The sequence below is a fragment of the Tamandua tetradactyla genome, chromosome 2 (assembly GCF_023851605.1).
Source record: "Tamandua tetradactyla isolate mTamTet1 chromosome 2, mTamTet1.pri, whole genome shotgun sequence".
In the NCBI taxonomy this organism is placed as follows: Eukaryota; Metazoa; Chordata; class Mammalia; order Pilosa; family Myrmecophagidae; genus Tamandua; species Tamandua tetradactyla.
The window spans coordinates 167160376-167182566 of record NC_135328.1 but is presented as its reverse complement, the minus strand read 5'-3'; the positions used below and the strand labels follow the sequence as shown (position 1 = coordinate 167182566).

Here is a 22191-nt window from a genome sequence, read left to right as displayed (position 1 = left end):
AACCTATAAGAAAGAGAGAAAGGGCTGCAGGCGTGGCGCAAGGTATAGACCGTGACTATGATTGGTTGAAGTGGCAGCTATTCATAAAAGCGAGCCTCGTCGCCAAGCCCCTTTCGTTCCCAGCAGGCCCTGTGCTGTGCAAGATGGCAGCGTCCAGGCAGAGTTTTTGAGGAGAAGTATGGCGTTAGCATCGGGGCCCTCAATGCGGGCTCTGGTTAGCCCTGGACTTCTAGGTCTTGGGGGATACGGGGTCCCGAGACGCGGGGCATACGAATGGGGTGTGCGCTCCACGCGGAAGCCCGAGCCTCCTCCCCTGGACAGGGTGTACGAGATCCCTGGATTGGAGCCCATCACATACGAGGGGAAGATGCACTTCATGCCCGGGCTGGCGCGGCCGGTCTTTCCGCGCTGGGACCAGGATTGGACGCACCCAAGGTTCCGCCGCTCGCCCCCGATCTACGAGCAGCCGCTGTACAAAGATCAGGTCTGCCACATCTTCCACCACCGTTGCCGACTCCTCGAGGGTGAGGCCCCGGGACAGGCGGGAGGGGAGCAAGACACTGAACCTCACAGGGTTTCGGTTTCTTATGCGAAGTGAGACCAATAATGATTCCCGTCTTCTAAGAGTTGTCGGGGTGAAGTGGGACAATAGTTGTGAAAAGGTGGCCAGCGTGGTTGTAAAGAGCTGTGCATCGGTAAGGGAGAGAGACTGAGTGTCCAGGTGAAGAGATCTTGTTTCTAGGCTTGGCCCTGCCTCTAACTCGCTGTGTGACTTTGGGCAAGTGGCCTCCATACCTTGCGAAATTAGTCCTTTTGACAAGTAGATGGTCCACATTGCCCCAACCAGTTATGACACAGGAGGTAACTGCACTTTTTTAAAATTAATTTTTAAATTTTTTTTAAAAAATACCAAAAAACACCAAACAAATGCAAACATTCTTAACTTTTGATCATTCTGTTCTACATATATAATCAGTAATTCGCAATATCATCACATAGTTGCATATTCATCATCATGATCGTTTCTTGGAACATTTGCATCTATTCAGGAAAAGAAATAAAACGAAAACAGAAAAAAATTCATACATACCATACCCCCCACTCCTCCCCCTCACCGATCACCAGAATTTCAATCTAAATTTATTTTAACATTTGTTCCCCCTATTATTCATCTTTATTCCGTATGTTTTACTCGTCTGTTGATAAGGTAGATAAAAGGAGCATCAGACACAAGGTTTTCACACTGAGAAAGCTATATCATTATACAATCATCTTCAAGAAACATGGCTACTGGAACACAGCTCTACATTTTCAGGCAGTTCCCGCCAGCCTTTCCATTACATCTTGAATAACAAGGTGATACCTACTTGATGCATAAGAATAACCTCCAGGATAACTTCTCTACTCTGGAATTTCTCTGCTATTGGCACTTTATTTTGTCTCATTTCATTCTTCCCCCTTTTGGTCGAGAAGTTTTTCTCAATCCCTTGATGCTGATTCTTGGCTCATTCTAGAATTTCTGTCCCATGTTGCCAGGAAGGTCCACACCCCTGGGAGTCATGTCCCACATAGACAGGGAGGGTGGTAAGTTTGCTTGTTGTGTTGGCTGGAGAGAGAGGCCACATCTGAGAAACAAAAGAGTTTCTCTTGGGGGTGACCCTTAGGCCTAATTTTAAGTAGGCTTGACCTGTCCTTTGTGGGGTTAAGTTTCATATGAACAAACCTCAAGATTGGGGGCTCAGCCTATAGCTTTGGTTGTCTGCACTGCTTGTGAGAATATCAAGAATTCAACTTGGGGGAGTTGAATTTTCCCCCTTTCTCACCATTCCCCAAGGGGACTTTGCAAATACTTTTTTATTCACTGTTCACATCACTCTGAAATTTATTGGGGCATCACTCTGGAGGTAACTGCACTTTTAAGAATTAGATGGAGGGGGATTGTAGTGGAGATAACAGAAAGTTTAATCTCAGCTTATTTCATGGGATTGGTAATTGTGACAGAGAGGGAAAGTGATTTGTCCACAGGTGCATTGTAGGTTAATAGTGAAGCAGGACTATAATTCTGATATCCGAGGTTGGGTCCCTTCTGATAGGTTGGAGCTGAGATATTTTCAAGGAAAGAATCTGGACCTAAAGGCCTTTTAGCCCACTTCCACCCTCGTCACTCACAAAACAAATAAAAATGAACCAAAACCACCTTCCTGTCTAGAGCAGTACCAGGAATTATTTTCTCAAGTCTATATGATGGGCTCTTTTATTGAGTTCCTTTCCCCATTCTTCCCACCAAATCAGGATGGGAATAGGGCAGGTCTTGAAAACACAAATTGGTCCGAGTAAGTGAGAGCAGTATTTTTTAAAGAATAATTAAGAAAGAGGGACCTGGCAGGGTTTGGGAATAAGCCAAAGAATAAATCCTAGTTTTGAAACTTTAGCCAATCAGCCAGCCTCTTAAGCTGCTGAGACCCATTCCTGGAAGCTGGTTGTTCAGCCTTTAAACACAAAACACTTCCACTGCCCTCACAGGTTCGTGAAGGACCTCATAAGACTTGGTACCCTTGAGTGACCCAGATAACAGAAAGACAATGTGAATGCATTAGCAGCGTTTTAGAAGTTAAGCATAACTTATTTGACGAGGCTGAAAACCTCACTGAGAGCTTCTGAAAGCAGTTTGGAGTAATGGAGAGATTATGGGCTTTAGATGGACTCAGGTTCCTATCGTAGCGCTATCATTTACAAGGTATGTGAGTTGAAACAAATTCTTTAGTCTCTGAGTCTCAGCCTCTATTCCATAAAATCCCATCTAACTTGTAGGTAAAACTCCAGATACAGAGTAGATGGTAATGCTCAGTAAATGGCAGCTCTAATTATTACAGAGCATTCATACACTAGTGAACCATAAAATCTTAGTATTTTATTCACTTCCAAGTTTAAGAAATGGTGATGTTGACACGATTGAAACTGGTTACCTGCCTATACCCAGGCAAAGCCCAGCCTTTCTGTACTAAGGCCCGGGAGAAGTTTAGAAGATCTCAGAGAGGACCTTGTATAATAAAGAGACAAGATTCTCAATATGACCCTTTTGACAAATAACAGCAGTATGTCTCATAAGACTGCTTCATATAAAAATGTTAGAATGCCTCCAAACCCAGAGCTCCTGAAGTTATTCATGATTATCCAAAAGTTATCTATAATTTCCAAGAGCTGTATTCCCTTGATAAGGCCACATGGGCTAATCCTGGGCCCATACCTAAATATATTTTGTAGCCACAGGCTTTGGAGACTGGAGTATGGGTTAATAGAAGGGATCTTAAGTGGTGAAGGTCTGGCATCCATCAAGTCCCATAGCTTGTGCCCACTGTCTGCAGAATTCAGCAAATAATCTCAGTTGTCTCAGCTGCTCTTTGAATTCCTCCCATGGCAGGAGCTCACTACCTGAAACAACTGTTAAGCAGCTTTAACTAGAAGGTCATTCCTGAAGTTGAATTGAAATCTGGCTCTTGTAGCTTCCCTTCTTCATTTTTCGGTTCTGACCACTCAAGTGTCACAGAACAAATCCTTTCTTACTTGAGGCAACCCTTTCCCCCAAGATGCTACCTTGCAGGATTAAACATCTCTTCCTGAGTCAGTCCTTTTAATTTAATCAACCTTTGTTTGTGCGACTGATTACTACAAAGGTGTAAAGCAAGCCCTCTGGCTTACGAAGTCCAAGTTAATAGAAGGCCTCCCTGAGAAAGTCCTCAGCCTTGTTGATGATCAAAGGAACCTTATAGAAAACCAAGATGAGCGTGTTCTGAATGTGATTTCTCATGCCCGTCTCTGGCACTCCACTGAAGACATCCCCAAGAGAGAGACCTACTGGTAAGTTTCTTCAAGAGAATAAGATTTCCAACTGATGGATCTTGGAATCAACTTGTTGCTTTACGTCACCCAAATGTCTCTTCTTCTCTCCAAGCCCAGTCATTGTGGACAGTCTGATACAGCTATGTAAATCCCAGATTCTTAAGCATCCTTATCTGGCCAGGAGGATCTCTGCTAAAAACTACGCATTTTCTACTACTTGGAATCGAGGTTGGTCATCTTGTACACTTGAAAATCTGGTCTGTTTTCTCTCTTTCTACTCTTAGCCCTGCCACAAGCTCACATTGCACAGTCCTGCCATCTCCCTCCCCCCATACCTATCCTCACTCTCATTCTTTATGATGTAATTTTGAATACTCTGATACATTCTTGATATCATTAGCTATAGCCGGTCTTTTTTTTTTTTTTTTAATCTTTCCAAGACTATTAATTTAACATTATCTACTGAGGACCAACTATGTGTTTGACTTTTTTTTTTTTTTTTTTGCATGGGCAGGCACTGGGAATCGAACCTGGGTCTCTGGCATGGCAGGCAAGAATTCTGCCACTGAGCCACTGTTGCACCGCCCAGCTATGTGTTTGAGAGTACCTAAATACCGAGGATGAAGAAATAACAATTAGATTGTAGTCTTTCCTGTTACAAAGTTCATGTTCAATTGCAACAACCTTCTTACTCCCATTCATTTTTCTGTACCCTTCTTGCTTAGTTTTGCTGAGCTACTATCACAAGTACCACACAGTGAGTTAGCTTTAACAATAAGCATTTATTGGCACATGGTTGCAGAGGCCAGAAGTCCAACATTAAGATACTGACAATGCTTACTTTCTTCCCGAAGATTGTGGTGATCTGGCATTGGCCTACTGGCAGTCCTTGGTGTTTCTTGACTTTCCCATCATATGACAGTGTCCTCTACTTTCTCTTCCAGGTTCCTGCTAACTTCTTGCTTCTGGCTTCTGCTTGTGGCTTTCTCTATATCTCAGTTTCTGCTGCTTATAAAGGACTCTAGTAATCTAGATTAGGAGCCACCGAATTCAAGAGGGCCTGTTTACAATGGGTTCACATTTACAGGATTGTGGATTAAGATTAAGAACTTGTCTAAATTGGGGTACATAATCCAATCTACTGCACTTTCAAATCCATTTTCCACATAGCTGTTAGAATGACCTTCCTAAAGTACAAGTCTTTCTATGTCCCACTCCTGCTTCAAACCCTCACGGTCTCTCAGTAGTTTAAACACTTTATCTAATCATGTTGGAAAAATCAGTCTTGATCTGTTATTATCACACCATGATTCTGACTATTTCTACCAATCAGAGCACCTTCAGAGGAAGATGTGCCTCTGAAAAGTCCTTAGGAGGCCATTCTTAAGGAGTCTTTCCAGGCATATTTTGTCTAATGGTGGCATGTGGCACCTGTGGTCCACTGGGAAGGGCACCCATGGGTCCACACGTGTTCATAATGGCAGGCCTTTGATTAGTCAGATGTAAGTTTGTTTCCCAAACCACTTACATTTCCATGTAGTGAATGTGCAAATTCAACTTAAGTGAGACTTTTGGATGTCAGGTTTTTTACTTAGTTATTGAGAACAATCTGGCCCTTTTCCTGAATTTAATAGTTTTCATCTTCATCCACTGCTTACTACTTCTCTCTCTCCACCCCTCCTTCCCTACCTTATCGTACTCTATTTTCATCTGGATTTATTTCTCTAAACTTTGCCATTGAGTTGTACACTTCTGTGCCTTTGTACATGTTATTCCTCTTTAAATACAATGCTTTTCCTCCCCTTTGCCTAGCAAACTCTACCCAGTGCTTCTCCTGGAGCAGTTTTGCCCTCCAGGGGACATTTTCCAGTGTTTGGAGAGATTTTTGATTGTCATGAGTTGGTTTGGGGAAGAGGGTATGGTGCTACTGGCATCTAGTGGGTACAGGCCAGGGATGCTGCTCTCCATCCTACAATGCACAGGACATCTCTTCTCACCAAAGAATTGTCTGGTCCAAAACGTGAATAGAGCCAAGGGTGATAAACCCTGCTCTTGTCTATTCTTCAGAATCTGTACTTTAGTTCTAAGGCATTGGCTCTGTTAAAATGCTTCCCAATAGAGGTTAGTTTTCCCTACTTGTATTATTTCTGATTGCAGTTCATACTTTTATTGTAGTGCTTACTACCTGGTAAATTCCTTGAGATCAGAGTCTAACTCTTACTCATGCCTGTCTCAGCTTAGAGCAATTGCCTGGGAAGATATGTGTGGGGCAGACTTGAACCAGCAGAAATCACCAGGCTTCAGGGTTCATTGGAAAGTGACATAAAGAAGAAGAGTGTATTCTTTCATGCCCCTCCCAGGGACCCCTGGAATGAGCATCCTAACTCAAAGTTTTGTTTCCTGTATTAGGCTAGAAAAGCTATAAATAACTTGAGAAGCATGAGAAGAGGAAAGCTTTAGGCTTTGCTGAGCTAAGACTTCAGACCAGGTTAGACTAATTGTCTTTTTCTCCTTTTAGAATCGATTCTCCTTCAGGTCCGTGGTTCTGGTGGAACCCGATTAAGTGCCAAGGATCCTCTGCCCCCCATCGCCTCTAGAGAGGAGGTTGAAGCTACTAAGAATCATGTTCTTGAGACATTCTATCCCATATCTCCCACTATTAATCTTCAGGAATGCAATGTTTATGATGTGAAAGATGACACAGGTGAGTGTCAAAGCCTTGAATTTTAAGACATGGTGATGGGGGTGGGGTGGGGTGTGGTTTTTCCAAAGAGAAAGGATATATTGAGTACTTACCGTGTACTGGGCATCTCACTCACATTATCTCTTAGGATCCATGTTGCAATGCTGTGAGACAGGCACTATTCCCATTTTATAGACAAGGAAATCGAGGCTCAGGGAAGTTAAAAATTTTGTTCAAGGGCATACAACTGAGCCAGAATTTTGTCTGGTTCCAAAGCACGTGCTCATTCCACTAGTTGCTGTCTCTGTAATCCTATTAGTATTCTACTGCGCACCTGCCTCTTGTTGGAAGAGGTAGAATTTCAAAAGCTGACCTTGCTTTTTTACCCCCCCTGAGAAGTGACTCTGTTATATCAGAATTTAATAAGTGGCTTGAGGGGGTTTTGACCAGGAACCAAATGTTTCCTTAATTCTTAAAGTCCCTTGAAAAATACCTTTTTAACTCATTCAGTAAACCCTGACCAGTCTCTATCTAGGACCAAGGAAGTCCCCCAGGGCCTAGAATGGGGCTGTTAATCCAAACTCCATCAAACAAGGTGCCACCATCTACCCCTTCAGCCAAAACAGAACCTAGGGAGTCGGGCTAAGCCGGCCCCTCACTCCTACCATCAATCAAGTCAGTCGTAAGCTGTTGCTTCTTCCTCCTTAACCTCTCTTTATTTCTACAGCTACTATCTAAGTCGGGTTCTATTCCCTTTCACCTAGCCTGTTGACAGAATCTCCCAACAGGTCATTCTGACCCCAGGTTATTTTCTTCCATCCATGTAATTCACAACTTCAGAGTGGTCTTTTTAAAAATAAAAATTTAATCCCATCTCTCTTCATGCCCACCTTCCCATTGCCTACTAGAAAAAGTTTGAACTACTTGGCTTATCACATGAGGGCCTTCATGACTGGCGTCTGCCTCTCTTTCCAGCCTCATCTTTACCTTCTCCCCACATGCACTCTTTATCCCATATGCACATTGTATGCCTTCTCCCCACCGTGCTTTGGCACGTGCTGTTCCTCCTGCCTAGAACTATTAACTATTAGCCCTTCTTGTCTTTAGCTTGCCAACTCTTCATCCTTCACAATTCATCTTAGGAATCATTTCCTCCCAGAAATAGTCTGGGATCTTCCAGTCTTTTCCACCCACAGCCCCCATGCTCACCTCATATCTTCCTGTCTTTTTTTTCTTCTTTTCATTGTGGTAACAATTACACAATCTAAAATTTCCCATTTTAACCACTTTCAAATACGCAATTCAGTGGTGTTGACTATATATACAATATTATGCTACCCTCGCCACCATCTACAACCTAAATTTTTGCATGACCCTAAACAGCCACTCTATACCCATTAAGCATTATCTCCCTGTCCCAACCCCTATCCCCGGTAACCTGTGTTCTTTTCTTTTTTAATATTTCTTTACTGTGAAATATAACATATATACAAAAAAATAATGAATTTCAAAGTACGTTTTAACAAGTAATTATAGAACAGATTTCAAAGTTTGGTAAGGATTATAGTTCTATAATTTCAAGTTTTTCCTTCTAGCTTCTCCAAGATAATGGAAACTAAGAAAAAATACCAATATAATGATTCAGTAGTCATACTCGTTTGTTAAATCTTAACTTCTCTGTTACAACTCCTCCTTCTCCTTTGATCCTCCTCCCAATCTTTAGAGACGTTTGGGTTATGCCAATTCTAACTATTTTCATGTTGAAAAGGGGTGTTGATGAGGGGTGAAAATCTCCCCAACAATATGGGGCATGACTTCCAGGAATGAATCTGGCCCTGGCATTGTGGGATCAAGAACACCTTCTGGACCAAAAGGGGGAAAAGAAGTGTAACAAAATAAGACATCAGTGACCAAGAGAGATCAAATAGAATCAAGAGACTATTTTAGAAGCCACTCTTATGCAACCTTCAGTTAGCACTAATTGCTCGAGTTTGCTAAACCACAACCAACATCACTCCTGTTGACCTAGGGCTTGAACTGAGTCTATCAAGGTTTCATGCATTAAGTTTGTTTTCCTGGAAACTATAATCCCTGGAGGGTTCCTCGGTCAGATATATCCTGAAATCCAGAGGGACCAGACTCTACAAGATTACTGATCGATTCCATCCCCCTATTCTTCAGTGTGGACATCCCTTATCAACATGAAAAAGTCAAAATGGGCATTACCTAAAGATCCCTATAGATTAGGAGAGGGATCAGAGGAGAAGGAGGAGGTAGGATTTAGAGAAAATAGGATTTAACAAACAAGTATGACTGCTGAATCACTATATTAATATTCCTTCTAGTCTCCACTGTTTTGGAACAGCTAGAAGGAAAAATCTAAGATGGGGAATGGTAGCCCATGACAAACTCTGGGGTCTGTTCTGTAACTACTTGTTAAAGTGTGCTTTGAAAATTATTGCTTTTTTCTTTATTTGCTTGTAAGTATATTTTACAATCAAAATGTTAAAAAAGAAAAGAAAAGAAAAGGGGTGTCGACAATATGGGATAGGGGATGAAACTGGCTAATGTTCTTGGAGAGACTGGCACTTCTGGGTTTTAGGTCTTATCTAGCTAGAAACCACCCCAAGTCTTTAGGTTTCTGAAAAGTAAACTTAGTGCATGCAACTTTTGTAGGATCTCAGATAGAGCCCCAGGTGGTATAGGATTAGCGGGAGTGATGTTGGTTGGAGTTTGGCAAACCATGGCAGTTAGCAATATCTAGTTGAAGTTTGCTTAAGAGTTGCCTCCAGAATAGCCTTTTGGGTGGTGCAATGGTGGCTCAGTGGCAGAATTCTCGCCTGTCGTGCCAGAGACCTGGGTTTGATTCCTGGAGCCTGCCCATGTAAAAAAAATAAAATAAAGTGATAATAATACAGAATAGCCTCTCGACTCTATTTGAACTCTCTTAGCCACTGATACCTTATTCTGTTACATTTCTTTTCCCTCTTTTGGTCAGGAAGGCATTGTCGATCCCATAGTGCCAGAACAGGGAGTCATGTACCACATTGCCAGGGAGACTCACAACCCTGGACATTGTGCCCCACATATGGGGGAAGTTAACTATTTTACTTGCAAAGTTGGGCTTAGAGAGAGGCCACATCTGAACAGCGAGAAAGGTTCTCTGGAAGTAACACTTAGGCATAATTATAGGTAGGCTTAGCTTCTCTGCCACAGAAATAAGTTTCATAAGAGCAAGCCTCAAGGTCAAGGGCGTGGCCTATTAACTTGGGAGTCTTTAGTGTTTGAGAGAGTATCCGGGGTTCACCCAGTGGGAAAGTTTAATAGTTGCATATATTTTCTCCAGTCTCTCAAGGGACTTTGCCAATACTTTTTAATTATCTGCCTAACATACTCTGGGATATATCCAGGTATTACCTTATGTTACACAGAAATATAAGCCCTCGTTCAATTCTGGGCTCCATGTTTTTGAGTTGTTTAAATGAACTATCCAGGCAGGTTGAGTTCAAATGTATGCTACAGAAACTTTAGGTTTTGGACAAAATAAAGTTCCTTTGGTTTCATACAGTAGGTGAAGTTCTGAAATACAAACATTATCATCCTTTACCCTGTATTCAATTTACCTTAGTCCCAACCAGATCAGCTTTGTTCTTATCTCTAATTGAAACCTGATCGATCTCTTTTTTTTTTTTTTTTTTTTTTTTTTTTAAAGGAAAGACAGAGAGAAGGAAGGAAGGAAGGAAGAAAGGGAAACATCTTTAAACATTTTCTTGTTTTATTGTATTCTGTTTCTCCGTTTTTGTTACATGGGCTGGGGCCGGGAATCGAACCGAGGTCCTCCGGCATAGCAGGCAAGCACTTTGCCCGCTGAGCCACCGCGGCCCGCCCTCGATCTCTTTTTCAGTTTCTTTAACAGTTGTTGTTCATAGCAATACTGATTTTCAGAGCTGCAGAACTCCAGCTCTGAGTCTTAGGTGTCAGAGTACCCAAAGCTCTGGTACAGTATCCAAAACTCCCGGGAAGTACCAGTGGTAACCTGTATTCTGGTTTCTGACTTTATAAATTTGTGTATTTTAATTATTTCATATACATGAGATCCTTTTGTGTCTGGCTTTTTTCACTCAACATGGTGTCTTCAAGGTTTATCCATGTTGTGGTTTGTATCAGAACTTCATGCCTTATTTGCAGCAGAACAATATTCAATTGTATATATATATATCACATTTTGTTATCCATTCTTCCTTTCATGGACACTTGGTTTGCTTCCATGTTTTTGGCTGTTGTGAATAATGCTGCTCTGAACATTGGGATACAGATATCTGCCCAAGTCCCTGCATTCAGTCTTTTGGGTTTAAACCTAGAAATGGGATTGCCAGGCCATGTGGTAATCCCATGTTTAACTTTCTGAGTAACTGCCAAACTATTTTCTACAGTGGCTGCACCATTTTACATTCCCACCAATAAATGTAGGAGGGTTTCTATTTCCATGACCTGCCAACACTTGTTAGTTTCCTTTTTTTTCAGCAGTAGCCATTCTAATGGATGTGATGTGGTATCTCATTGTGGTTTTGATTTGCATTTTCCAAATGGCTAATATATTGAGCATCTTTTTATTTGTTTTTTGGTCATTTTTATATTTTCCTTAGAGAAACGTCTATTCAAGTCCTTTACCCAATAGAATAGAAACATCTGTAAAGGTCCTTGCATTATCTTTTTGTCATCGAGTTGTATACGTTCTGATTTTAAACCCTTGTCGAACATATAGTTTCCAAGTATTTTCTCTCACTCTCATTTCATTTTTCTGATACTGCTCTTTGATGTGGAAAAGTTTTTAATTTTGATGAAGCCCAATTTATGTGTTCTTTTGTTGCTTAGGCTTTGGGAGTAAAGTCTAAGAAATATGTCTAGTACACGGTCCTGAAGATATTTCTCTATATTTTCTTCTAGGAGTTTATAGCTTTAGTTCTTATATTTAGGTCTTTGATCTATTTTTGGTATTTATGTGGATATCCAGTTTTCCCAGCACCATTTGTTGAAGAGACTATTTTTTCCCCATTGATTGGACTTGGCACCCTTGTCAAAAATCAGTTGACCATAAATGTGAGGGTTTATTTCTGTGCTCTCAGTTCTCTTCCATTAGTCTTCAAGTCTGTCTTTGTGCCACTATCAACTTGTATCTTGACATATTACTTTATAAGAATATGATCAATTTTCTTGTCTGTCAGTGTTCTAGACTATGAGTTCCACAAAGGCAGTGGAGGCTGTTAGGCCTCTGTTCCTGGGATCTGTCTTAGAGCTTGGCACATAGTGAGTGCTTGGCATCTATGTGGCCACATAACTGAGGCAGGGACTGTGCAGCAGAAAGCAAAGCTACACCTCCCTCTTTTAAGTAGTGCTTTCCTCCAGGGTTTTCAGAGCCCACATTTTACAAGACTCTTTTCTACCTTTTTTACCCACATTGACTGAATCAAGTCACTTGTTCTAGAAGCCCTTAGCCTGCCAGTGGTTTACTCATAGCCATGAAGGGGAAGAGAATGATGACCTGACAGGGTCATGGCTTAGAAGAACAGTGCTAACCCTTGATTCTCAGTTGTGTGGATTTTTTGTGACAGTTGTGAGGTATGAGGCAGGTCATTTATTGCTAATCACGTACTGAAATTTGTACATGACTTGCTTTATTTTAAATATTTCCCATAAATTTAGATTATCCGTCTTTTACCATTATTGTCATCTGCTTGAATGAGACAGAAGAGGGTAGAGTTAGACCTAGTCTACAGGAATCACCTATAAGAGGTTGGTGCACATTTTCTGTAAAGAACCAGGAAGTGAATATTGTAGGTTTTGCAGGCCACATAAGCTCTCCTTATAGCTACTCAGTAGACATGCATAAATGAGTAGATGTGGCTGTTCCAATAAAACTTTTATTTACAAAAATAGGCAGCAAACTAGATTTGGTTTGTGGGGTGGTTTGCCAACTCCTGAGCTATAGTGATAAGATCTGCCTTTACCAAGTCCCTCTGTAGTGCCTGGCACTGAGAGCTAATGTGAGGTGACTCTCCTGAGGCTTCAGCAGGCTGATGTTTAACTTCTTGTACCCCTCCACATGATTATGTGCCTTGCAGGATTCCGGGAAGGGTATCCTTTCCCCTATCCCCACACCCTGTATTTCTTGGAGGCAGCCAATGTACGGACACGCCGCTTTCCACCAGATCAGCTGCGTGCCAAGATGATCCTTTTTGCTTTTGGCAGTGCCCTGGCTCAGGCCCGACACACCTATGGGGTATGTATATGGAAGCCACGATACTTCTTTACGTGGTGTTGGTTTCCTGTCTTGGACTGCTCAGAGAAGAAAGTGGGAATGTGGTGGCTCTTTGCTTGGCTTTTTAACTTATCTAAGGAGTTTCAGGGAGAAGCACTTCCACTTACCCTACCAAGAATTAACTAACTTCTGCTGAGGACCTACTATGTTCCCATGCTTTATGTGTGTTGATTACAATAACCCATGAGGTTTCATTGTTATTCCCTTTTTCCAGATTCTGCCACTGATTCACAGGGAGGCTAAGCAGCTTATTGAACATTACACAGCAGGAGGTGGTAGAATAGGATTGGGACTAGATATAACTAAACCCCAAAACCATGTTATTGTGCTCCAGCAAACTGCCTATGTGCCATTGTGTCTCAGATCAGAACAAAGCCTCCTTTAGACAGGAGGAAGTGAAGTAACAGAGATGGCCGAGACCTGTCTGCTCATTCAAGATGGGTTCTGAGGGACCAGAATATTATGTGGTAGAAGCCCTCGATTTTTTTTTTTATTTTATTGACAAATCTTTACATATATTCAGTCCATATATGGTGTACAATCAGTGGCTCACAGTATTATCACATAGTTGTGTATCCATCACCATGATCATTTTTAGAACATTTGCTTTACTCCAGAAGAAGAAATGAAAAGAAAAACTTATACATCCCATACCACTTATTCTCCTTCTCATTGACCACTAGTATTTCAATCTACCCAATTTATTTTACCTCTTATCCCTCCTATTATTTATTTATTTATTCCCCCCCCCCTTCTTTTTTTGTATGCTATATGCCTGGGCTCACATGTCATTCTTTTTCCATGTGAGTATCCCTTTTTTGCAGCACTCTTTGTTGAATTTTGTTTGTTTTTTCTTTCTATCTTTGCTTGTTTATTTGTTTGTTTTGGGGAAGTGCATGGGCCAGGAATTGAACCCAGGTCTGAGAGTTTTACCACTGAACTACCCTTATACCCACATCCATATATTTTTTACTCATCTGTCCATACCCTGGATAAAAGGACCATCAGACACAAGGTTTTCACAATCATGTGGTCATGTTGTAAAAGTTATATCTTTATACAGTAGTCTTCAAGAATCGAGGCTATACGCAGCTCAACAGTTTCAGGTACTATCGTCCAGCCACTCCAATACAACATAAACTGAAGAAGGATATTTATATAATACATAAGAATAACCTCCAGGATAACCTCTCGATTCTGTTTGAAATCTCTCAGCCACTGAAACTTTATTTTGTCTTATTTCTCTCTTCTGCCTTTTGGTCAAGAAAGCTTTCTCAATGGTCCTGGAGAATCCTGGGAGTTCTTTCCAGCATTGTCAGGGAGATTTATACCCCTGGCAGTCATGTCCCACGTAGGGAGAGGGCAGTGAGTTCACCTACTGAGTTGGCTTAGAGAGAGAGGTCACATCTGAGCAGCAAAAGAGGTTCTCTTGGGTTTACTCACAGACATAATTTTAAGTAGGCTTTGCCAGTCCTTTGCAGGAATAAGTTTCATAGGGGTGAACCCCAAGATCGAGAATGGCCCTTAATTTTAAGCAGAGGTCCCAGAGAGCTAGATAGTATAGAATGCAGACTGAATGGTTGTTGGACAGCTCTCCAAAGTTGGAGGAAAGCCTAGCTCTAAAGCAAAGGCCTCCAGGAGAAGAGATTAGGAGCCTTCAAGTAGGCCTGGGACACCAGATCCCTGGTTTTTGTGGAAGGGGATTCTCAATGCTCCTGGAAGTTTCCCAGGTCTTGTTTAGAGAGTAATGCCCTGCTGGGGGGATGAGGAAATGCAAAATGTTCTGTATCCCATCCTTCTTAATCTAGGTACAGGGGTTGCGGTAAGTGTGGTTAGCCAAATGGAACTTGCCTGTATTGAGCATCTGTTACATGCCAGACATTTAATTAGGGTTCTTTTATCAGTGGTTCGCAAATGTTGTCCTGGACTAGTAGCATCATCATCATCTGGGAATTTGTAGAAATACAAATTGTCAGACCCAGCCCAGACCTACCAAATCAGAAACCCTGGGGGTGGGACACAGCAATCCATTTTTTTTAACAAGTCATCTGGGTGATGCTGATACAAGCTCAAATTTGAAAACCACCACACTAAAATTTGAGAACTGCTTTATTATTTAATCCTTGAAGCAACTCTTTGTAGCAGATACTCGTAGTTTCACTTTATAGATAAAGAAACTGAAGCCTAGAGGGGCTAAGTACGTTTGGCCAATATCCTACAGCTAAGAAATTAGCAGCTCCCACATCTTTATGGGTCTTACTTGTGTCTTTCCAATTCTAGGAACGTTATCTTTTTTCTGAGTGTCTGACTGAATACTTTCTGAAGGCTCAGAAACTTTAGACAACTTGCCCAAGATCCCACAGCTAAAGTGTGGGAAAAAAAGTGGGATCCCTGATACCCCCAACTTCAAAGTACATGCAACTTTCCCTCCTGGGGCAAGGGAAGGAGGCAGATAGTCACACACCAGGCCCCAGGCCTGCAAGCTCATTGTAGCTTCTGTGCCAGCTCTTGCCAGCAGAGCATGGATAGTGACACTGCCACTGACTGCCACCCAGTTGGGTAGAGGAGGTCCCTCCACCCCCTCCAGGTACAAATTATTCCTAGGGATGTGAAGTTGAGCAATTATGGGAAAAGCCTCTGTGTAAAAGGTAAAATTGCTGAGAAATTTATGTACTACCTGCAGTTTTATTGATCTGTAGAGGGAGATAAGAGTCAATACAGAATTCTCAGCCAACACTTACAGGTACTTTTCTTTTTATTTATTTCTCGTGTGGCTAAGAAGAGGTATTTTTAAGTCCAGTACCCCCAGTGTGACCCACACTGTGGTCTGACATTAGCTATTCTTAATGTCAGGTTCAGTCTTGGAAGGGTAAACATAGGCAGCATTTCTGGATCAAGGACGCTCTGTTAGTGGCCCCAGCCTGTTGGATCTTTGTCCAGCAATTAGCAGTCAGCAAACTGTGGTTTACTCCCAAGTCTTAGTAGGGTGACTATGTAATTTATCGTCTAAACTGGGTTACTACTGAGAGTGAAAGGAGGTACTACTATGAAATACACTGAGACAACAGGTATAGAACAAAATGGTAGGGTTCAATGACTTAATGGCTGGTTCTTGGAAAGAGGGAGGACCAACAGAGGTCCGAACCTGGCTTTGCCATTTCCTACGGGTGACATTAAGCAAATTATACTACCTCTTTGAACCTCAGTTTCCTCATCTGTTAAATGGAAATAGATCTCTAAATTTATAACTTCATGTAAAAATGGCCCATAAGAGCCATCAGTAAATGGTTGCTCAAATTATCACTATTACCAAGTAGCACTAATTGAAAAATCATTAGTGAATCTGTCGACTGTGAGATCCTGATGCTGATAGCGGCTGGAGTGGACACTCCAGGGACATGGCATAATCTCAGAGTTCCCTTAGAGAGTCTGAGGCCCGGGAAGGATGCTGCCCTGCTGGCTTAGGGCATCTTAGGATGCCAGGTCTATAGGAGCAAGGCAGAAGTGGAAGACATGCAAGGTTTAGTATTAGCCAGTTCTGGCTTCTGAGACCATACTTCTGTGTAATCTCAGACAAGTCACTTTACCTCCCTGAGTCTGAATTTTCTCACCTGTCAAGTGGAGTGAGAACTGAATGAAATTACATGTATTCATTGATCCTTCAAGTTAACGTCTTATAAAGCTGATGTCACCATCAGGTAATGCCATGAGTTTGAGGGATTCCCGTCATTAATCTTCTAGCTCACTCTCCTCAACTACACAGGTTGCCCAGCAATCATCTGTCAATGGCAGGAGTTATTACTTTAATGTGCTCAAGTTGAAGAGCAGATACCCTGGGGCCAGGCAGCATCTGAGGCCTGACAGAGACAGGCTGGGGTAAGGGAAGTCCTGGTCCTGGACAGTGCCTTGAACTCCTTGTTCTATTTTAATTGCCCCAAAGTGAAGCCATAAGTTAAATGGCAGTGGGCATTTATTTTAAAAGCCAGAACTAGAAACTGCCTGGTTCTGATTCATTTTACTTATCCCTTTCCCGTATCAGTATGACCCTAAGGTTTTGGAGCAGCCGGTAGTGGTACAGAGTGTGGGCACGGACGGACGCGTCTTCCAGTTCCTGGTGTTGCAATTGAATACCACAGATCTGGCCTCTAATGAGGGCATCAAGAATCTGGTCTGGGTGGACTCGGACCAGCTCCTCTATCAGCATTTTTGGTGTCGCCCAGTGATCAAAAAGAAGGTGGTTGTGGTAAGTCCAGCCATCTCCAGCCTGGTGATTGTATTGGAGCCATGACTTGTTCTACCTAGAGTGAGCCTGGGGTAGGAGGAAAGTGATGCTTTTTTTGAGTGGGATCCTGGCTTTAGGGATTTCATGCTGCATAGGATCTCTGCCTGGAGGGTTTCTTCAGCCCTGCCCATCACCTAAAATACAATGCCTTCTACCCCCGGCCCTACTCACCTCTTCCACTTCCCCTTTCCCGCTTCCCTCTGTACTCCACCATCCTGCCACACACAGCTCCTTCCAGCTGCAGAGTGTGCCCTGCTGCCTGATTAGCTCTGGGCCTTTACAGATGCTGCCCCTTTTGGATAGGAGTCTTCTCCCTTCTCCCTCCCCTCCTGTCACCCCTACCCCCTTTCCCAATTTCTATTTCTTCTAGTCATCTTCTTCTTGTCCTTCCAGGTTTAGCATGTCTTCCTCTGGGAAACCCCCCCTGACCACCAGTACTCCCTTCCCAGGCTCACTAGGTACCTCTGGTGGGCTGGCTTCGCCCCTGTATTCCCCTGGCACAGCACAATGGCACTGCTGAGTTGTAATGCTCTGTGGACGTGTTTTTCTACTCAACTTAACTGAACTCCAAGCTTATTGAGGGCAGGGTCTGTGAATGATGCATCCATTCATTTCATTCCACAGATATGGAATTCCTTCCATGTCTGAATAAATACATAGTCTAACATCAGGGAGTGATAAGCATGCTGAAGAGACATAAAGCAGGTAAGGAGGATGAGAGAGAATAGAGTCGGGTGCTGCTGAGTCTGTGAATGATTTATATCCAAGAGTCCCTTAGTTTAGTGCAGATTTGCCAGGTGGAGCTGTGGATAAGCCTTTGAACATCATCAACATATCAGTTGTATAGTTAGTTCTCCAGCATCTATCAATGTTGTTTCTACCCTTGAAATGCCTTCCAGGTTTGGGCCCTTCTCTTTGTCCCCACTTAGTGTCTGTTACCTACACGATGACACCAGCCTCCTCTGGGTCTCTCTACTCAGTCTTACTTTCCTCCCCACTTTCATGTCTTCAGGTCCTTTTCCTTCATCTTCTTCCTTCCAGCACGGTTTTCTTTAGGATAGGTGGCTTCTACATTCCTCATCTACTTTGTTCCAGCCCCTGTCTACTTTGGATAGATGACTCCTACTTACCTCCTCCATTTCTTCCCCTGCCTCTAACCCCTGTCCCACTCTACCCCACTGCCCTGGGCTCCAGCCTTGTTCTTGTTCTTCCTGCATTCATTTATTCCTCTGTATTATTGCATGTGCTGGCCTCTTGGAAGTCTCCTTCCTTTGCTTTTTTCTGGCCCACCCTACTATTCACTCAGTCATCACTTCTCCAAGGGATAGAAGTTGATGAGTTTGTAATTTTCTCCTCTGCTTTCTTAGCATCTTTTTCCTACTTCTGTTATGAGGCCTGTCACCTCTTATCATCCCTGTAAGCTCCCTGAATGTAGGAACTAGATTCAGGTTATTGCTGGGTCTCTAGCACAGGGCACAGGCCCAATACAGAGTGAGAAGGTGCCTCTGATGGATGTGTGTTGAATGGAGGAGGGATCGTTATTACTGAGAATTAAAGGGGAACTAGACTGTTTGGTCCTGATGGTTGAAGTGGGATAGATTAGGAGCAGGGCAATGTCAGCAGATAATTTGGCTGAAAGGTGGTAGGAGTCCTTCCTGTCTTTCCCAGCCCCAGCTCCTCAGGCTTCCTAGCTTCCCAGTGCCTCTCCTTTTCCATGAGAGGTGATGTCAAAGAAAGAAAATTATTATACAAACACTTAAGGTTACATAAAACTGACCTTTTTTTAACTGCTGCCATTAAACCTAATAGCAGGATCCTAATGGGTTGTGTTCTTTCTAGGAACCTGTTGGGCCAGTCAGTTTCCAGCCAGAGACTTTCAAGAAGTTTTTAGCTGTGTATTTGCATGGTGCCGTGTGAGCTGAGGACCATTCTGAGGCCTGAAGCACCCCCTTCCCCTTCTCCCACTGAAGATCCTGCATTCTGGGCTGTGCCTAGGACCTATCAGGAACCTCACTTCATATTTAGCCAGGTGGCCTCACTGAAAATAAAGCACCTTTTAAGTGCACTCGGAGTTTGTGGTCGGCGTGAAGGAGTTGTCAGGAGAGGGACCCACAGCCACACCCGTGTCCCACGCTGTTTCCCATACCACCTCCACCCAAGCGCAGTCCCTGCAGCCTGACCTTGGCTTCGGCCCAGCTATGGCATTTACTTCTGACTTCAGATAAGCATCTTCATCCCTCTGGGTTTCAGTTTCTTCTCCTGAAACATGAGCTAATATGGCCTGTCTTGTTTTGAGGACTACAGATTACGTATACATCGTGTTTACCACATAGCAGGTGCTTTTCGATGGTAGCTAGGTTCTTATGTGTCACTCGAAGCTCAGGACATGTTCCTTTCCCATGACAGCAGAAAATCTAAATAGACTACTCAGTGTCTATTTCTCACTAGTATCCTGTTTAATGGGCCAAGCACACCCATGATTCAGACAGCCTCTGTTCAAATAACATCAAGCCCTGGTCTGTGCCAGAAACAAAGCTAGGCCCCTTATATACATCATCTTGTTCAATTCCCACACAACTTTTGCAAAGTAAAAGTCATTTCCATTTTACAGATTAATTTACTCAAGAAAAATATTGAGTACTAGGTTGTATACTAGGCCCTAAAATAAGGAAACTCAAATAGTATGAGTTTGCCCAAGGTCGCACAACTAGTGTTTTAGGTCAGGTTCCCCTGGAACCAGACTTACTTAGAGATGTAGATTTGCATGTAGAAAGTCATGGGAGAACTTGAGGGTCATCTCCTGTGGGAAGCAAAGGCGTAGGATGGGCAGGAGACTGTGCTCAGTGTGTGTGCACCTGAGGCCATTAGAGGTCACTTCCATGGGGAGCTCCCAAGCTGGATTGGTCCTGCAGGGTTGTCCTGCCCTGAGGCAAGGTGACTGAGCTTTTTGTACAAATCCCATTGATTTGTCACCAGTCACTGCTGCTCCCAAGAGTGGGGAGACCTTGGGTCAGGTGATTCATTGGGACTGAGGGTAGTTCCCAAAGAGGGATTTTACTGAGAGCAGTTAGTTCCAGATGCTTCCAGCACCTGGTAGAATGCGTGCCTGAAGCTCTCTCAGCTCTGGAAGGACATCTGGAAGCACGCTGTTGCATCCATCACAGCTAGTAAATGGCAAAGGCGAATTTCCTACTCTGGTGTGTCTCTGATTTCCAGACTTGTGCTCTTTTCACTTTAGACTTGGCTGGAGGTGGGGTGGCCAGAGGGATTACCAGGAAAAGCAGCAGAAAGGGACTGAGGATACTGGTGAGTTTGGGAGTGATTGTAAAGCACTAGGAAAGTTGGGGGATGAGGCTAAAAAGGGAATCAGCAGCTGGCTCACAAGGGACCTGGAACTCCAAGTACCTTGAGAGGTGGTCTGAGCTCAGGGGATTTCAGTAATCCCTGTTGGCCTATTTTTAAAATAAAAATAATTACATATAAATGGTGGAAATTCAGACAGTTCAGAGAAGTATGAAAAGTTAAGTCACCCATCCAAGGCAATCCCTAGTTGTGTTTTTTCCTAAGGGTAAACACAGCTTAGAGGGATTTTATGTTGCCTTTAGAATGAATGTATATAATAAGCATGGATATATGTATATTATTCAGTGTCATCCTGTGTATAGACTCTTCTGCACCTACCTTTTTTTTCACTTAATATTTTGGGATCATAAGATCCTGCCACATCAGCACATAAGATCTACCTTGTTCTTTTGAGCAGCTACATTAATATCTGCTTGGTGGACACTCGGGTTGTTTCCAGTTGTTAGCTGCTACATAGAGTGCTGCAGTGAGCATCCTTGTTCTTGCGTCTTAGAGTACTTCTGCCAGCATAACCATCAGGTAAATTCCTAGCAGCGGAATTGCTGAGTCAAAGGGATTTTTTTTTTAAGAACACTGCTGGGCATGTAGAGAACAACTTGGCAGGCCAGCTAGGGAGTCCAGCTAGATCCTCTGCAGTAATTCTTGGGTGAGTGATGGTGAAAGCTTGGGTACTAAGCAGGCAGGATCACCTAGAGACTGGTTGTAGGGGAGTGAGAGGGTCAAGTGAGCCTCATTGGAGACTGTGAGTGTAGCAGCAAGTAGTCAAGCAGACGACCTTGCAGCTGAATGGCTGCCCTGGAAGGAGGCCAGAGTTGCAGGGAAGGCCTGGGCAGCATTCCCTCTTCCCAGCCCCCGCTGGCCATTCTGTTCCCTGAGGGAGAACAGTCCAGAAAGCTGTCCTTGGTGGGTTCCCTTGGGCCACAGATGAAATTGCCAGCCTGGAGCTCATGCACTCTGCCCTTCAAGCTGCTTTGTGGCTGGTCTACATAAGTGAGCCAGACAGGACTTGCAGTTTTTATCCTTCCCCTACAGACAAGGAAACTGAGTCTCAGAGACCATAAGGTGCAGTGTAAAAAGCTTGGAAAGCTCATACGTGATGACAACTGTGCCCTCCATGGAGATATGTCTTCAGCCTCATCCCACCTTACATTCCTTTCTCCTTAAACTCAGGAGAGGAGGTTATATGGGATGATTTTCAGGCCCCATTTGGCTTAAGACCAAGGACAAACTCCCTGCCTGGGGGAAGGAAGTGGAAGTAGTATGTGGGGAGGGAGATTGGGAGGCACACCATCAGTGTAAAAATCCCACTGTGGGGACTTGGAACTAAAATGTTGCTGTCATTGTGAACAGCCGCTGTCGTGGTTATATATTTAAGCATCTGGGCGATCCATTAGAAAATTCAATCCCAGCAGATTTCAGTGCCAAGGGAATTATAGTCTTGGACTGGGGGAGCAGCCATGTCTAAAGCCTCCTACATCCCAGCTCTCCTCTCAGACCACTCAGTTTCCTCATCTGCAAAATGGGACAAGTAACCTCCCTTTAAGGTTTTCCCCACTTTGAAAGTCACAGGCTGTATTTGAGCAGGAAGTTTTAAGTCGATGGGTTTGGAGGTTTTCAGATATGCCATGAAAAGATGAATGATTGGGGGGATCCTCACTTTGGGGTGCTGTCTGTGGACTCCCAAAATTGGCACAAGCTGGACCC

At 43.2% G+C, this 22191-nt stretch overlaps 1 protein-coding gene across 1 annotated transcript; it reads left to right on the top strand.

Moving 5' to 3' along the window:
* Positions 1-103: 103 nt before the first annotated feature.
* On the top strand, positions 104-19195 carry MRPL37 (mitochondrial ribosomal protein L37). The gene is made up of 7 exons (XM_077149554.1): positions 104-524; positions 3675-3858; positions 3953-4068; positions 6359-6544; positions 12646-12803; positions 16882-17085; positions 18964-19195. The coding sequence occupies exons 1-7, from the start codon at positions 179-181 to the stop codon at positions 19039-19041; spliced, it is 1272 nt and encodes a 423-aa protein (XP_077005669.1). The 5' UTR covers positions 104-178; the 3' UTR covers positions 19042-19195.
* The last annotated feature ends 2996 nt before the right edge of the window (positions 19196-22191 follow it).